The 16,264-nt window shown below is 42.7% G+C and overlaps 1 protein-coding gene across 1 annotated transcript in view; it reads right to left on the bottom strand.

Annotated features, from left to right (window-relative positions):
• Positions 1 to 16,067: 16,067 nt before the first annotated feature.
• Positions 16,068 to 16,264, bottom strand: part of myg1 (myg1 exonuclease) — a 76,328-nt gene continuing 76,131 nt past the window's right edge. The window contains exon 7 of the mRNA XM_034166158.1: positions 16,068 to 16,191. Within this exon, the coding sequence (XP_034022049.1) occupies positions 16,156 to 16,191 (36 nt within the window). The 3' untranslated portion in view covers positions 16,068 to 16,155. The remainder of the gene's footprint in view (positions 16,192 to 16,264) is intronic.

Genomic DNA, 16,264 nt, shown 5'->3' with positions numbered 1-16,264 from the left:
GGCATTTTGAACACGGGATAAACTACATACTGACACCATTTCCAACAGCCAGAGTTTTTTCTGCATTGTTTATTCTGTAAAAGTTTTCATATCAGAAAAAGTAATGCTGGCATATGTTCATGGAAGGCTCATAATGGCCGGTATTATTGGACAACCATTATATTCACCTAACATGGGATAAAAATACTAAAAAGTTCAAATAAGTGTTTCCATAATGGTTTTGGTCTGTCCAGGTCCATGGCAAAATTAACATTAAAGAGGTTAATATTATGAAGCCTTTTCCACGAGCTGACACAGGTCACCTGTGTTGTATTTTGTAGAGGCAGAATTAAGAAATTCAGGGAGAAGCAAGGTTTGACCTAGCCCAGTCAGTACACCATGCCTTAATGCTTTACACTGGCTGAACACTGACCACCTGCGCTTACTCCCAGGAAAACAGAGGGAACACCCAAAATCTAAAAATCTGATATTATTTAAAAACGCAATATTTTTTATCTAATCAAGTAAGTAAGCAAGTTGATAGAATACCTGATTCCAAAAATATTGCATAGCTGTAGCGCTAGTTTTCAGTGTGCAGAAAACTTTCCAACATACTCACCAGACACCAGCTGACAAGGAACACATTTAATGAATGAAAAAAGGATTTGTACCTGACAAAACAGAAAAACATCTCCTGTTCAAGCAGAATTTTGTGCAGAACGTCCAGACATACAGTAGTGTTCAGAATAATAGTAGTGCTATGTGCCTAAAAAGATTAATCCAGGTTTTGAGTATATTTCTTATTGTTACATGGGAAATAAGGTACCAGTAGATTCAGTAGATTCTCACAAATCCAACAAGACCAAGCATTCATGATATGCACACTCTTAAGGCTATGAAATTTGGCTATTAGTAAAAAAAAAAGTAGAAAAGGGGATGTTCACAGTAATAGTAGTGTGGCATTCAGTCAGTGAGTTCATCAATTTTGTGGAACAAACAGGTGTGAATCAGGTGTCCCCTATTTAAGGATGAAGCCAGCACCTGTTGAACATGCTTTTCTCTTTGAAAGCCTGAGGAAAATGGGACGTTCAAGACATTGTTCAGAAGAACAGCGTAGTTTGATTAAAAAGTTGATTGGAGAGGGGAAAACCTATACGCAGGTGCAAAAATTATAGGCTCATAGATCATCTACAATGATCTCCAATGCTTTACAATGGACAAAAAACCAGAGACGCGTTGAAGAAAACAGAAAACAACAATCAAAATGGATAGAAGAATAACCAGAATGGCAAAGGCTCACCCATTGATCAGCTCCAGGATGATCAAAGACAGTCTGGAGTTACCTGTAAGTGCTGTGACAGTTAGAAAACGCCTGTGTGAAGCTAATTTATTTGCAAGAATCCCCCGCAAAGTCCCTCTGTTAAATAAAAGACGTGCAGAAGAGGTTACAATTTGCCAAAGAACACATCAACTGGCCTAAAGAGAAATGGAAGAATATTGTGTGGACTGATGAGAGTAAAATTGTTCTTTTTGGGTCCAAGGGCCGTAGACAGTTTGTGAGAAGGCCCCCAAACTCTGAATTCAAGCCACAGTTCACAGTGAAGACAGTGAAGCATGGTGGTGCAAGCATCATGATATGGGCATGTTTCTCCTACTATGGTGTTGGGCCTATATATCGCATACCAGGTATCATGGATCAGTTTGGATATGTCAAAATACTATGTCATGTTGCCTTATGCTGAAGAGGACATGCCCTTGAAATGGGTGTTTCAACAAGACAATGACCCCAAGCACACTAGTAAACAAACAAAATCTTGGTTCCAAACCAACAAAATTAATGCCTCGCAGATGTGAAGAAATCATGAAAAACTGTGGTTATACAACTAAATACTAGTTTAGTGATTCACAGGATTGCTAAAAAAGTAGTTTGAACATAATAGCTTTGAGTTTGTAGCATCAACAGCAGATGCCACTATTATTGTGAACACCCCCTTTTCTATATATATATATTTTTTACTAATAGCCCAATGTCATAGCCTTAAGAGTGTGCATATCATGAATGCTTGGTCTTGTTGGATTTGTGAGAATCTACTGAATCTACTGGTACCTTGTTTCCCATGTAACAATAAGAAATATACTCAAAACCTGGATTAATCTTTTTAGTCACATAGCACTACTATTATTCTGAACACTACTGTATTAACGTGGTATATTTAATTATAATTCAGATCATATAATTAGGAATTAACCATGTTTAGTAATCATTTATAAAATTTTTATTAAGGTATTAATTTATACATTAATACTTGATTAAGACACCGAACAATATAGTGTTACCGTGTACAGACAGACAGATAGATATACACACGTTATACTACCACTGTGTTAGTTTCACTGAACTCCACAAACCGGTTTAGCAGGAGCAGTGATTATGAGCAAGATCATATGATGTGTTAATTACAAAAGTCCAATTATCTTCCATTAAAATGTATTAGTAAGTAAGTAGTAGGTAATGTTTACTTAATATAGCACCTTTCACAGACAAGGGAAGTCACAAAGTGCTTCACAAAAGGCACACAAGAGATAAAAATTCTGTGAAAAATACAATGTACGTCACAATCAAATAAAACAAAAACACACAGTGGTCATAAAGCTGCCTTCTCACTACTATGCTTTGAATGCATGGACAAACAGATCGGTTTTAAGTTTGCTCTTAAAAACATCAACAGAGTCCAGTGAACAAAGAGACAAAGGAGAATACTAAGGAGAATACAAAGAGTTGTGCTGACAAGATTGATAGACATTCTTATGTAGGCCCCAAATTATATCCCCACAAAGAACAATTTGGAGGGTGTATATTTGCGAGTTTGCTCACAGATCCCGAGTTATAGCTTTTTTGTGCGTCTAAAAATGTTATGGGTAAATTATACATTGCAGTATCTTCAGTATTTGAGGGTGGGCACTAAAGGGGTAAAATATGACGCATATGATATAATTTCTCTACTTCCGGGGGGAAAAAAACCATGGCATTTTCTCTGAGTTTTTGGGCAAATTACACGCAAAGTGAAAAGAAAAAGTGACGATGCAGTAGGAAAGTGGATGCGTTACAGTTTGTTTATGACCCGGAGCACAAACATATTGAGGTGGTTTTGCAGGTGAGAGAACAGAGCTATTCTGGTTAGCTGTGTAGGCTAACACAGTACACCATTTTTCCATGTGAAGTTATGCTGTGTATGTATTGCACAACGGGTCCGGAGGTCTCCATAAGTAGTCAAATCTCGCGATATCACGCAGGGTTCAAACGAGACTGCGGTGCCCTATAATAATAGTTTCTTCGTGTCACTAATACATCTGGAGAAGCCCACTGTCTGACAGATCTTCAAATCACACCTCCAGCAGAGCTTTTCTAGCATCACAGTCTCATCACTGCAGATGATTTTTGCAGATGATGTGGTCCTGTTGGCTTCATCGGCCTGTGACCTCCAACACTCACTGGATCGGTTCGCAGCTGAGTGTGAAGCAGCTGGGATGAGGATCAGCACCTCTAAATCTGAGGCCATGGTTCTCAGCAGGAAACCGATGGATTGCCTACTACAGGTAGGGATTACGGTCTTGCCCCAAGTGAAGGAGTTCAAGAACCTTGGGTCTTGTTCCGAGTGAGGGGACAATGGAGCGTGAGATTGGCTGGAGAATGGACCAGCAGGGGCCGGTGTTGCATTCGTCTACCGTACTGTTGTGACGAAAAGGGAGCTGAGCCAAAAGGCGAAGCTCTCGTCCCTACTGGTCACTCTTCGTTCCTACTCTCACCCATGGTCATGAGGGTTGGGTGATGACCGAAAGAACTAGACTGTGGGTACAAGTGGCCAAAATGGGCTTCCTTAGGAGGGTGGCTGGTGTCTCCCTTAGAGATAGGGTGAGTTCGGTCATCTGTGGGGCAACTGTTTGTTGTGATTTGGCGCTATATAAAAAAAAAATTGATTGATTGAATTGATCTGTGGGGAGCTTGGAGTAGAGCAACTGCTCCTTCATGTTGAAAGGAGCCAGCTGAGGTGGTTCGGGCATCTGGTAAGGATGCTTCCTGGGCACCTCCCTAGGGAGGTGTTCCAGGCACATCCATCTGGGAGGAGATCCCGGGAAAGACGCATGACTTATATCTCCACACTGACCTGGGAACGCCTTGGGATCCACCAGTCAGAGGTGGTCAATGTGGCACGGGAGAGAGAAGTCTGGGTTCCCCTGCTAGAGCTGTTGCCCCCGTGACCCGATCCCAGATAATTGGTTGAAGATTAGTGACGAGTGAGTGTGTCACTAATACAACCCAAATTCCACTGAAGTTGGGACATTGTGTAAAATGTAAATAAAAACAGATACAGTGATTTGCAAATACTCTTCAACCTATATTCAATTGAATAAACCACAAGGACAAGATATTAATGTTTCAAACTGATCAACTTTGTTGTTTTTGTGCAAATATTTGCTCATTTTTGAAATGGATGCCTGCAACAAATTTCAAAAACGCTGGGCCCAGTGGTATGTTACTACTGTGTTTAAATGGTAAATGGACTGCATTTATATAGCGCTTTTCCATCTGCATCAGACGCTCCAAAGCGCTTTACAATTATGCCTCACATTCACCCCGTTGTCAGGGCGCTGCATACAAGGCGCTCACATACCACCGGGAGCAATAGGGGATTAAAGGCCTTGCCCAAGGGCCCTTAGTGATTTTTCCAGTCATGCGGGATTTGAACCATGATCTTCTGGAACTCAAGCCCAACACCTTAACCACTAGACCATCACCTTCCTTCTAACAACACTCAATAAGTGTTTGGGAAATGAGGACACTCACGATGAAGCTTTGTAGGCGGAATTCTTTCCATTCTTGCTGATGTACGACTTCAGTTGTTCAACAGTCCGGGGTCTCCCTTGTCATTATTTGTGCTTCATAATGCACCACACATTTCAATGGACGAAGCCTGGAATGCAGGCAAACCAGTCTAGTACCGGCACCTCTTTTACTATGAAGTCACGCGTTGTACACGTGCAGAATGTGGATGGCATTTTCTTGCTGAAATAAGCAGGGACGTTGTGACAGGGTGCTGGTAGCACCACATCCCCTCTCTGCTCCAGTGGGTTGTTGTAGAAGCTGTTCACGGCCAGCCCGGGGAAGACGACTGGTAGAGCATGCCATCCACCTGAAGGAGAGTGGCCCCAATCTGCCAGCGGTCCTCTCGGGTGCCAAACATCTGGTGGGAAGCTCAGGAGGAAGTGGAGGAGATGGCAGCGTCTGGGGGCGACGACCATCACGGTCCGAGTGGTGCAGTCATTGGTCATCATGGTAAAGAAGGATGATTCGCTTCACATCTGCATTGACTTCTGGAAGTTCAACACTGTGTCAGAATTCGATGCCTATCCAATGCTTCGCATCGACGACCTGCTGGAGAAGACTGGACGGGCCCGGTTCATCACAACGTTGGACCTTTGCAAGGGCTATTGGTAGGTGCCGTTGGAAGTGTCCTGTCACCCTTACACTGCTTTTCGGACCCCCGCAGGTCTCTTCCAGTTTACTGTGATGCCCTTCGGATTCCATGAAGTGCCTGCCATCTTCCAGAGGCTAATGGACTATGTCTTGCATGGGTGTGAAGTCTGCTGCGCTACCTACTTGGGTGATGTTGTCATCTTCAGTGCCACCTGGGAGGAGCATTTGCTGCACCTGGAACGGGTCCTGAGCCAGATCCAGGAGGCAGGCCTGTTGCTGAATCCTGTCAAGTGTGAGTGGGCCAAGGAGGTTACTAAATACCTCAGCTATCGCCCGGGGCATGGTGAGGTCCGACCACAGCTGGACAAGGTGGAGGCAATCTGCAGCTGCCCGCAGCCCCGAACGTAGAAGGAGATGAGGTCCTTTTTAGGGCTGGCCGGCTGGTACAGGAGGTTCGTCCCACAGTTTGCTTCCATCGCCCTCCCCTGACTGCCCTCACTGCAAAGGATCAGAGAAATCCTGTCATTTGGAGTGAGGACTGCAAGACTGCTTTCCAGACCCTGAAGACTCGTCTGTGTTACACCACCTGTCCGCAGAGTTCCCGAATTCAGCCAGAGGTTTCTGGTCCAGACCGATGCACCTGCCCTTGGGATCAGAACTGGCCTAGCCCAGGAGGTACTCCGGGAGAAGAGCAACCCATCCTGTATCTAAGCGGCAAGCTGCTGCCTCAGGAGACCAGGTACTCTACTGTGGAGAAGGAGGGCCTGGCTATCAAGTGGTCCCTGGAGAGCTTGCAGTACTATCTGCTGGAAGGGAGTTTGCAACTGGGAGACTAAACCACCCTGCTCTGACCTGGATGAACTCCATAAAAGATCACAACAGCTGTCTCACTCGGTGGTACCTGTCTCTGCAGCCGTCTCCAGTTCGGATCTCTCATCGGGCCGGCAGGACAATGCGGTGGCCGATTATCTCTCAGGTTGCCGCGCAGCGTCAACCTTGGGGAGGAGGAGGATAATGTGACAAGACGTTTGTAGCACGTGTCCCCTCTCTGCCTTGCGTGCCCCTCCTTCTCTCTCCCTCTGTGCTCAGGGACTGTGTGATTACAGCGCACTGTTTTCCTGCCTGGAACTCATATACACTTTCTCCCAGTTGTAGTGCGTTCGCGGGTGTACACCCTGTGATACATGTGCATATCCGGGTAATGAACGTTCACAAACTCTCACCTGTTGCTGCACAGCTCTCAGCTGTCCTTTCGGCTAAACTGAGGCACTTCCCTGGTTGCGCTTCAAATAGCACATTGTGGCGTGCTCCAAGCAATCAGCTGACCTCAGGCTGAACCATTTTTGTGTGTGTAGCTTTATTGTCCGACTTGTCACATTTTGTTGTTTATTTCTGTTTACCAAAGATAGGTAATGAATTTATTATTTTGATTGAGTTTTGGTTCTGTGTTATAAATTGTTTTGGGCAGTGTTAAAACATTCCCCACTGATTACCTCTTGGTATGCCCAGGAGCGGGGCTTTAGGTATTTAAAGGGGGATGTTTTTGCCAGTAGAGTCATATGGTGTTGGAACTGTGGTCCTGATGCATATGTGGTGCTGCTGTAAGTTTCGTGTTCATACGTGGTCTGAGCCTCCTTTTTTCACATGATAATGGCACTTATTGGGAATTTCTGTCCATGAATAAATATAACTGCTGGGAGAATTCTTGGACTAAGCATCAATGATATATACAACCCCCTGCAATAATTATGGAATCACCAGCCTCGGAGGATGTTCATTCAGTTGTGTTAATTTTGTAGACAAAAAGCAGATCACAGACATGACACAAAAATAAAGTAATTTCAATAGCAACTTTGTGGCTGTAAGAAACACTATAAGAAATCAAGGAAAAAAAATTGTGGCAGTCAGTAACGGCTACTTTTTTAGACCAAGCAGAGGGAAAAAAATACAGACTCACTCAATTCTGAGGAATAAATTATGGAATCACCCTGTAAATTTTCATCCCCAAAACTAACACCTGCATCAAATCAGATCTGCTTTAAGTCTGCATCTAAAAAGGAGTGATCACACCTTGGAGAGCTGTTGCACCAAGTGGACTGACATGAATCATGGCTCCAACAGAGAGAGATGTCAATTGAACAAAGGAGGGATGATCAAACATCTTAAAAAGGAGTAATCATCACCAATGTTGCAAAGATGTGGTTTGTTCACAGTCAGCTGTGTCTAAACTCTGGATCAAATACAAACAACAGGGAAGGTTGTTAAAGGCAAACATACTGGTAGACCAAGGAAGACATCAAAGCGTCAAGGAGAGAACACTTAAAGCAATATGTCTCAAAAATCGAAAATGCACAACAAAAACAATGAGGAACGAATGGGAGGAAACTGGAGTCAACGTCTGTGATCGAACTGTAAGAAACCGCTCTAAAGGAAATAAGATTTACATACAGAAAGCTAAACGAAAGCCATCATTAACACCTAAACAGAAAAAACAAGGTTACAATGGGCTAAGGAAAAGCAATCGTGGACTGTGGATGACTGGATGAAAGTCATATTCAGTGATGAATCTCGAATCTGCATTGGGCAAGGTGATGATGCTGGAACTTTTGTTTGGTGCCGTTCCAATGAGATTTATAAAGATGACTGCCTGAAGAGAACATGTAAATTTCCACAGTCATTGATGATATGGGGCTGCATGTCAGGTAAAGGCACTTTACGTTGATATTTTGGACACTTTTCTTATCCCATCAATTGAAAGGATGTTTGGGGATGATGAAATCATTTTTCAAGATGATAATGCATCTTGCCATAGAGCAAAAACTGTGAAAACATTCATTGCAAAAAGACACATAGGGTCAAAGTCATGGCCTGCAAATAGTCCGGATCTTAATCCAATTGAAAATCTTTGGTGGAAGTTGAAGAAAATGGTCCATGACAAGGCTCCAACCTGCAAAGCTGATCTGGCAACAGCAATCAGAGAACGTTGGAGCCAGATTGATGAAGAGTACTGTTTGTCACTCATTAAGTCCATGCCTCAGAGACTGCAAGCTGTTATAAAAGCCAGAGGTGGTGTAACAAAATACTAGTGATGTGTTGGAGTGTCTTTTGTTCTTCATGATTCCATAATTTTTTCCTCAGAATTGAGTGATTCCATATTTTTTTCCCTCTGCTTGGTCTAAAAAAAGTAACCGTTACTGACTGCCACATTTTTTTTTTCCTGATTTCTTATAGTGTATCTTAAAGCCAGAAAGTTGCCATTTGAAATGACTTTAGTTTTGTGTCATGTCTGTGATCTGCTTTTTTTCTACAAAATTAAACAACTGAATGAACATCCTCCGAGGCCGGTGATTCCATAATTTTTGTCACAGGATTATTTCTTACTGAGATGGGAAGAGTTGAACAGTCTGATGGCCTGAGGGACAAAAGACTTCCTGAATCTGTCCGTGTGGCAGGACTGGGACAGCAGTCTGCCGCTGAATGAGCTCCTCTGCCTCATGATGGCGCTGTGCAGAGGGTGCTCAACATTGTCCATGATGGCCAGCAGTTTACAGAGGGTTCTTCTCTCTGCCACTGATGTTAGTGTCTCCAGCTCTGTTCCCAGCACTAAACCAGCTTTCCTCACCAGCCTGTCCAGTCGCCCGGCGTCCCTCCACTTCATGCTGCTCCCCCAGCAGACCACCACAGAGAAGAGGACACTGGCTACCACAGACTGGTAGAACATTCGCAGGAGTTTATGGCAGATCCTGAAGGACCCTAACCTCCTCAGGAAGTACAGTCTGCTCTGTCCCTTCCTGTAGAGGGTGTCAGTATTGGCTGACCAATCCAACCTATCGTCCATAAGTGTCCCCAGATATTTGTAAGTCTGGACCACCTCCACATCGACCCCCTCAATGGAGACTGGCTGCAGTGTGGGCCCGGACCTTCTGAAGTCCACTACCATCTCCTTTGTTTTGGCAATGTTCAGCTGCAGGTGGTTTGATTTGCACCACTCCACAAAGTCCTGTATCAGGTCCCTGTACTCTCTTGAAGTCTGATGTGTACAGAGTGAACAGAACTGGAGAGAGCACAGTTCCTTGTGGTGCTCCAGTGCTGCTGATCACTGTGTCCGAGGTGCAGTTACTGAGTCTGACGTATTGTGGTCTTCCAGTTAGATAATCAGTGATCCAGGTGACCAGATGAGTGTCCACCTCCATCTCCATGAGCTTGTCTCTCAGTAGCAGGGGCTGGATGGTGTTCAAGGCACTGGAGAAGTCAAAAAACATGGCCCTCACAGCGCTGTTACCCCTGTCCAGATAAGAGTGGGCCCTGTGAAGGAGGTAGAGGATGGCGTCCTCCCACTCCCACCAAAAAACAAAAAACTGGAAACATCTGAATCCAATGAAAGACTTGTTAGCAGACTTTTATTGAGCCTTTCATTTAATTCAGGTGTGTTGGAGCAGGGAGACATCTAAGAGTGTCAGGAATGTGGCTCTCGAGGACCGAACTTGGCCACCCCTGCCCTAAACCATGATGTTTAACAATCTTTGTTTTCAGGTCATTTGAGAGTTGTTTAGAGGCTCCCATGTTGCCACTCATTAGAAGAGATGCAAAGAAGGGAAACATTTGCAAATGGCCACCTTAAATACCCTTTCTCAGAATTGGATTCACTTATGTAAGGAGGCCAAGGAGCTTACCAAACCAATTTTGTGTTCCAGTAATTAGTGCTGAATGTATTCAAATCAACAAAATGGCAAGGGTGCCCAAATTTATGCTCCTGCCCAATTTTGTTTAAATAATTATTCCACACTTTCTGTAAATACTAGAAAATTCATTTCACTTCTCAAATATCAGTGTGTTCATCTGCTATATGATATATTTAACTGAAATTTCTGATCCAGACAACCAATGATTTATAAAGGAAAAAAATTATCAGAGGTGCCCAAACTTTTGCATACAACTGTATACACGCACACAGGCACACACTGGAGACTCAAAATAACCTTCAACACTCCCTCATTGTCTTAAAAAAAAAAAACCTGATATAACATTTACTCCTTAAGAATACAACCCCAATTCCAAAAGTTGGGACATTGTATAAAATGTAAATAAAAACAATACAATGATTTGCAAATCGTTTTCAACCTATATTCAACTGAATACACCACAAAGACAAGATATTTAATGTTCAAACTAATAGACTTTTTTGTTTTTGTGCAAATATTTGCTCATCTTGAAATGTATGCCTGCAACACATTTCAAAAAAGTTGGGACGGGGCAAAAAAAGAATGGGAAAAGTTGATAAATGCTCAAAGAACACCTAATTGGAAACAGGTGAGTGTCATGATTGGGTATAAAAGGAGCATCCCCTAAACTCTACCATGCATAGCGAAAGCCATTCATCAACAACATCCAGAAACGCCGCCACCTTCTCTGGGCTCGAACTCATTGGAAATCGACAGACACAAAGTGGAAAGGTGTGCTGTGGTCTGATGAGCCCACATTTCAAATTGTTTTGGGAAATCATGGACATCGTGCCCTCCAGACAAAAGAGGAAAAAGACCATCCAGATTGTTACCAGCACAAAAAGTTCAAAAGCCAGCATCTGTGATGGTATGGGGGTGTGTTAGTGTCCATGGCATGGGCAACTTACACATCTGTGATGGCATCATTAGTACTGAAAGGTACATCCAGGTTTTGGAGCACCACATGCTGCCATCCAAGCAACGTCTTTTTCAGGGACGTCTGTCACGGGTTCCATTCAGAACTACTTTAAATACAACCCCTGGCAAAAATTATGGAATCACCGGCCTCGGAGGATGTTCATTCAGTTGTTTAATTTTGTAGAAAAAAGCAGATCAGAGACATGACACAAAACTAAAGTCATTTCAAATGGCAACTTTCTGGCTTTAAAAAACTATAAGAAATCAGGAAAAAAAAAATTGTGGCAGTCAGTAACGGTTACTTTTTTAGATCAATGACTGTGGAAATTTACATGTTCTCTTCAGGCAGTCATCTTTATAAATCTCATTGGAACGGCACCAAACAAAAGTTCCAGCATCATCACCTTGCCCAATGCAGATTCGAGATTCATCACTGAATATGACTTTCATCCAGTCATCCACAGTCCACGATTGCTTTTCCTTAGCCCACTGTAACCTTGTTTTTTTCTGTTTAGGTGTTAATGATGGCTTTCGTTTAGCTTTTCGAGGACCGAACTTGGCCACCCCTGGTTTAGGGGAAGGATACAAACAACGATCTTAGAGATTTCAGCTGTTTCCACCGTGAGGAACATAGTGAGGAAATGGAAGACTGCAGGCACAGTACTAGTTAAGGGCCGAAGTGGCAGGCCAAGAAAAAATCTCAGGTAAGCTGAAGCGAAAAAAGGTGAGAAGTCATACTCAACCCACAGACCTGCTCCAAAGACCTAGAACATGATCTTGCTGCAGATAGTGTCTCTGTGCATCGTTCAACTATACAGTGCCCTTTGCGCTAGGAGATGCTGTATGATGCTGTAATGCAGAGGAAGCCTTTTCTGTGTACACGCCACAAACAGAGTCACTTGAGGTATGCTAAAACACATTTGGACATTTTGGAATAAGCTGCTGTGGAATGATGAAACTACAGTGGGGAACCAACTTAAAAAAGCTTTACAATTGGTAAAACCTGAATGAATTAAGTTGTTTGAACTTACGTTTGTCATTAAAGTTGATCTAGAGTTGATCTAACTTACAGTGAGGAAAATAAGTATTTGAACACCCTGTGGTTTTGCAAGTTCTCCTACTTAGAAATCTACTTTTCCTTGCAGCCACTGACTTCAGCAGGTGATTTCACTGATTAACATCCCTTTGAGCAGGTGAGATGAGTTCATCAGGACGTCGTTCTTGGAATGCTGTGTTCTTTTTCAGCCATGCATGCCGCCCCTTGTTATATCCAAATAACTAAATTTTACAGTAAGGAAAATAAGTATTTTAATACCCCACAGTTTTGCAAGTTCTCCCACTTAGAAATCATGGAGGGGTCTAAATTTTCATCTTAGGTGCATGTCTACTGTTAGAGACATAATCTAAAAAAAAAAAATCCAGAAATCACAATGTATGATTTTTTTTAATAATTAATTTGTATGTTACTGCTGCAAATAAGTATTTAAATCCCTACCAACCAGCAGAATTCTGGCTCACCACAGGACCTGTTAATTTTCTTTAAGAAGCCCTCTTATTCTGCACTCTTTTCCTGTATTAACTGCACCTGTTTGAACTTGTTACCTGTATAAAAGACACCTGTTCACACACTCAATAAATCACACTCCAACCTGTCCACCATAGCCAAGACCAGAGCTGTCTAAGGACACCAGGGACAAAACTGTAGACCTGCACAAGGCTGGGATGGACTACAGGACAACAGGCAAGCAGCTTGGTAGAAGACAACAACTGAAGAAACACAAGATGACTGTCAATCTCCCTTGGTCTGGGATTCCATGCAAGATCTCAGTAAGGATGATTCTGAGAAAGCTGAGAACTACACATGACCTGAAGAGAGCTGGGACCACAGAGGATGAGAACTACCCTAAGAAAACCATCCCAACCGTAAAGCACAGGGGTGGAAACATCATACTCTGGGGGTGCTCTTCTGCAAAGGGGACAGGATGACTGCACTGTATTGAAGGGAGGATGGATGGGGTCATGTATTGCGATATTTTGGCAAACAACCTCCTTCCTTCAGTAAGAGCAGTGAAGATGGGTCATGGCTGGGTCTTCCAGCATGGCAATGACCCCAAACACACAGCCAGGGCAACTAAGGAGGGGCTCCATAAGAAGCATTTCAAGGTCCTGGAGTGGCCTGGCCAGTCTCCAGACCTGAACTCAATAGAAAATCTTTGGAGGGAGTTCAAACTCCAAACCTGAAAGATCTAGAGAAGATGTGTATGCAGGAGTGGACCAAAATCCCTGCTGCAGTGTGTGCAAACCTGGTGAAAAACTACAGGAAAACATTTGACCTCTGTAATTGCAAACAAAGGCTACTGTACCAAATATTAACATTGATTTTCACAGGTATTTAAATACTTATTTGCAGCAGTAACATACAAATAAATAATAATAAATAAAAAAAATCAAACATTGTGATTTCCGGATTTTTTTTTTTAGATTATGTCTCTAACAGTAGACATGCACCTAAGATGAAAATTTAGACCCCTCCATGATTTCTAAGTGGGAGAACTTGCAAACTGTGGGGTATTAAAATACTTATTTTCCTTACTGTAAAATTTAGTTATTTGGATATAACAAGGGGCGGCATGCATGGCTGAAAAAGATACACAGCATTTCCAAGAAACGACGTCCTGATGAACTCATCTCACCTCGCTCAAAGGGATGTTAATCAGTGAAATCACCTGCTGAAGTCTAGTGGCTGCAAGGGAAAACCTGCACCCTCTCGGCCCTTTCTGAACAGTTTGGACAACACTGGACTCTACACGATGCGATACGATACGATTGACCCGTTCCCCGATTCGATGTGATTGATATGTCCTTGATGGCGATTCAATTCCCCACAATGCGATACGAGTGACTACTGATAACATTTTATCGATAGATGCTATTATCGATTCGGTTTATCAACCTGATTCATTATCAATTCCCTTATCAATACCTCTTGTGAATTTTCTGTGTATTAAAAGTAGGCTTTACAGGTTTTCTATGTCAACAACATTTATTGAGTGTTAAAGTAAATAAATATGAAATTGGTCACTGGCTCCTTAAACTCTGGACATAAATAAAAATGAAAATATATACATGATGGATCCTTGATCTATCTATCTATCTATCTATCTATCTATATATATATATATACGAGGTCTATTAGAAATGTATCCGACCTTATTATTTTTTTCAAAAACGATATGGATTTGAATCACGTGTGATTGCGTCAGACATGCTTGAACCCTCGTGCGCATGCGTGAGTTTTCCACGCCTGTCGGTTGCGTCATTCGCCTGTGAGCAGGCTTTGAGTGAGCACTGGTCCACCCCTCTCGTCGTTAAGGAAATGGCGGAATGATTTGGAGCTTTGCTGTGTCTCACAGGTTTAGAAAAAATTTTGATCAAACAAAGCGCCAGTCTCTCAGCAACTTCTCAGACAAAGGAATTCCGACGAGGGGCTGGACGACTCCTCCCACAAGGAGTGCTCCAGGCGAATGACGTCACCGACAGGCGTGGAAAAACTCACGCATGCGCACGAGGGTTCAAGCATGTCTGACGTAAAAACATATGAATGAAATCCATATAGTTTTTGAAAAAAATAAAAAGGACCTATACTTTATTGACAGACCTCGTGTGTGTGTGTGTGTATATATATATATATATATATACATACACACACACACACTCTCCTTCACTCAAGTCGGCATGACAAGTCCAAGGACAGATGTGCAGTCGTGCCACAGATAAACAGAATGGTAGAAATACAACAAAACTGTATGAGCAGACTTATCAGGGAAGACCAGCTCAGCGTCCAGATGTCGCCTAGAGGAGAAGGAGCAGATCAAGGAGACGAACGTGTCCCCATCTCCTGGAAGACTCAGAGTAATTATTTGCCAAAAGACACCAGAGCTCAGTATCTCAGAGCAAAGTCCACTCAGCGCACAGAACTACTCTGTTTCACCCCAATTTAAAAACACACACAAAAAAAGTTTCAGCCCGCAAAGAATGAAGAGAGAGCAAGCACCTAGAAAACAGTAACAGCTGCAAGCAACAAAAAATATATAATGACGTCAGGGCTGTGCCACGTGCACAGTAACACTGGTCCTCATGGAAATGAACTTCTGCATAGCAAGGAAATTATGGAACAACAAAAAGGCAAGCAGAAGGGTGTGAAGGGTGGAAGCAAGGAGTAACAAGTAGAAATAAGGAGCAAAAAAAAAAAAAAAAAAAAAAAAAAAAAAAAAAAAATCCTTTAATGGGGACATTCATGGCCTTCCCCAAAATTAGTCCAACTAAATTAGCTGTACAGTTTGTGTCGATGCAGCACTGCTGGCTGCAGATGGGCTCATTGTTTGTGAATTAAATTCATCTGAATTAATCATGCTCATTATTGACGCTTTGATCTCGGGCCTCTTTGTAGTGGCGCGGTTAATGCCGCCATACTGAAAATGAAAGGATGAACCACGATTCAGGTGTCTATAGAGAAGTGACCCTTGAAAGATGAAGCCACGATATTCATGTCCTTTGATGGTGATGTAGACGGTCAATATTATATTCCACTGGGTGATGGTAAAGAGAAAGAAATGTCAACAGAAAAAAACTAAATAATGCAGAAAATTAGCAAAGATCATGACAAATGTCACCATAAGACCATTTTATTGAAAACAAGCAAACAAAACAAAAAAGAGCACTCCATTGAGAAAAAAAAAAAAAAAAACTCTAAAATGCAGATAGTATTCAGTACAGGAGGGTCTGACAAAATTCTGATCAATCAGAACAAGCCGGCAAACTAACATTTAAAATAAACACAAACCTCTCTAATGGCCGACCACGGCAAAATACTGTACTACTGCAGATGGCCGTTTTCTGAGCAGTCAGACGCCTCCATTTACAGGAGGCTGCTGGCCAGTTGCCTGCAGGGTTCTCCGGGCCATCGCCAGGGCTCCTTCCTGGGTCTGGTTCCCGCCAATAAAGCCTGCAGCATGGACGAAGATGCAGCCTTTAATCTGACTGAGCTCCGACAGAGCTTCATCACGTACGCCGCGCCACTCTTCGAGTAGGGACAATCTAGGACGGGAAAACAGAAGGGCATGTTGTCAAGGAGATGATGTTACATGGTCAGTTTATCACTCCCTGGTGA

This window comes from Thalassophryne amazonica, chromosome 3 (assembly GCF_902500255.1).
Source record: "Thalassophryne amazonica chromosome 3, fThaAma1.1, whole genome shotgun sequence".
Lineage (NCBI taxonomy): Eukaryota > Metazoa > Chordata > Actinopteri > Batrachoidiformes > Batrachoididae > Thalassophryne > Thalassophryne amazonica.
Note: the sequence above shows the minus strand (reverse complement) of the source record. Positions and strands in the feature narration are given on the sequence as shown.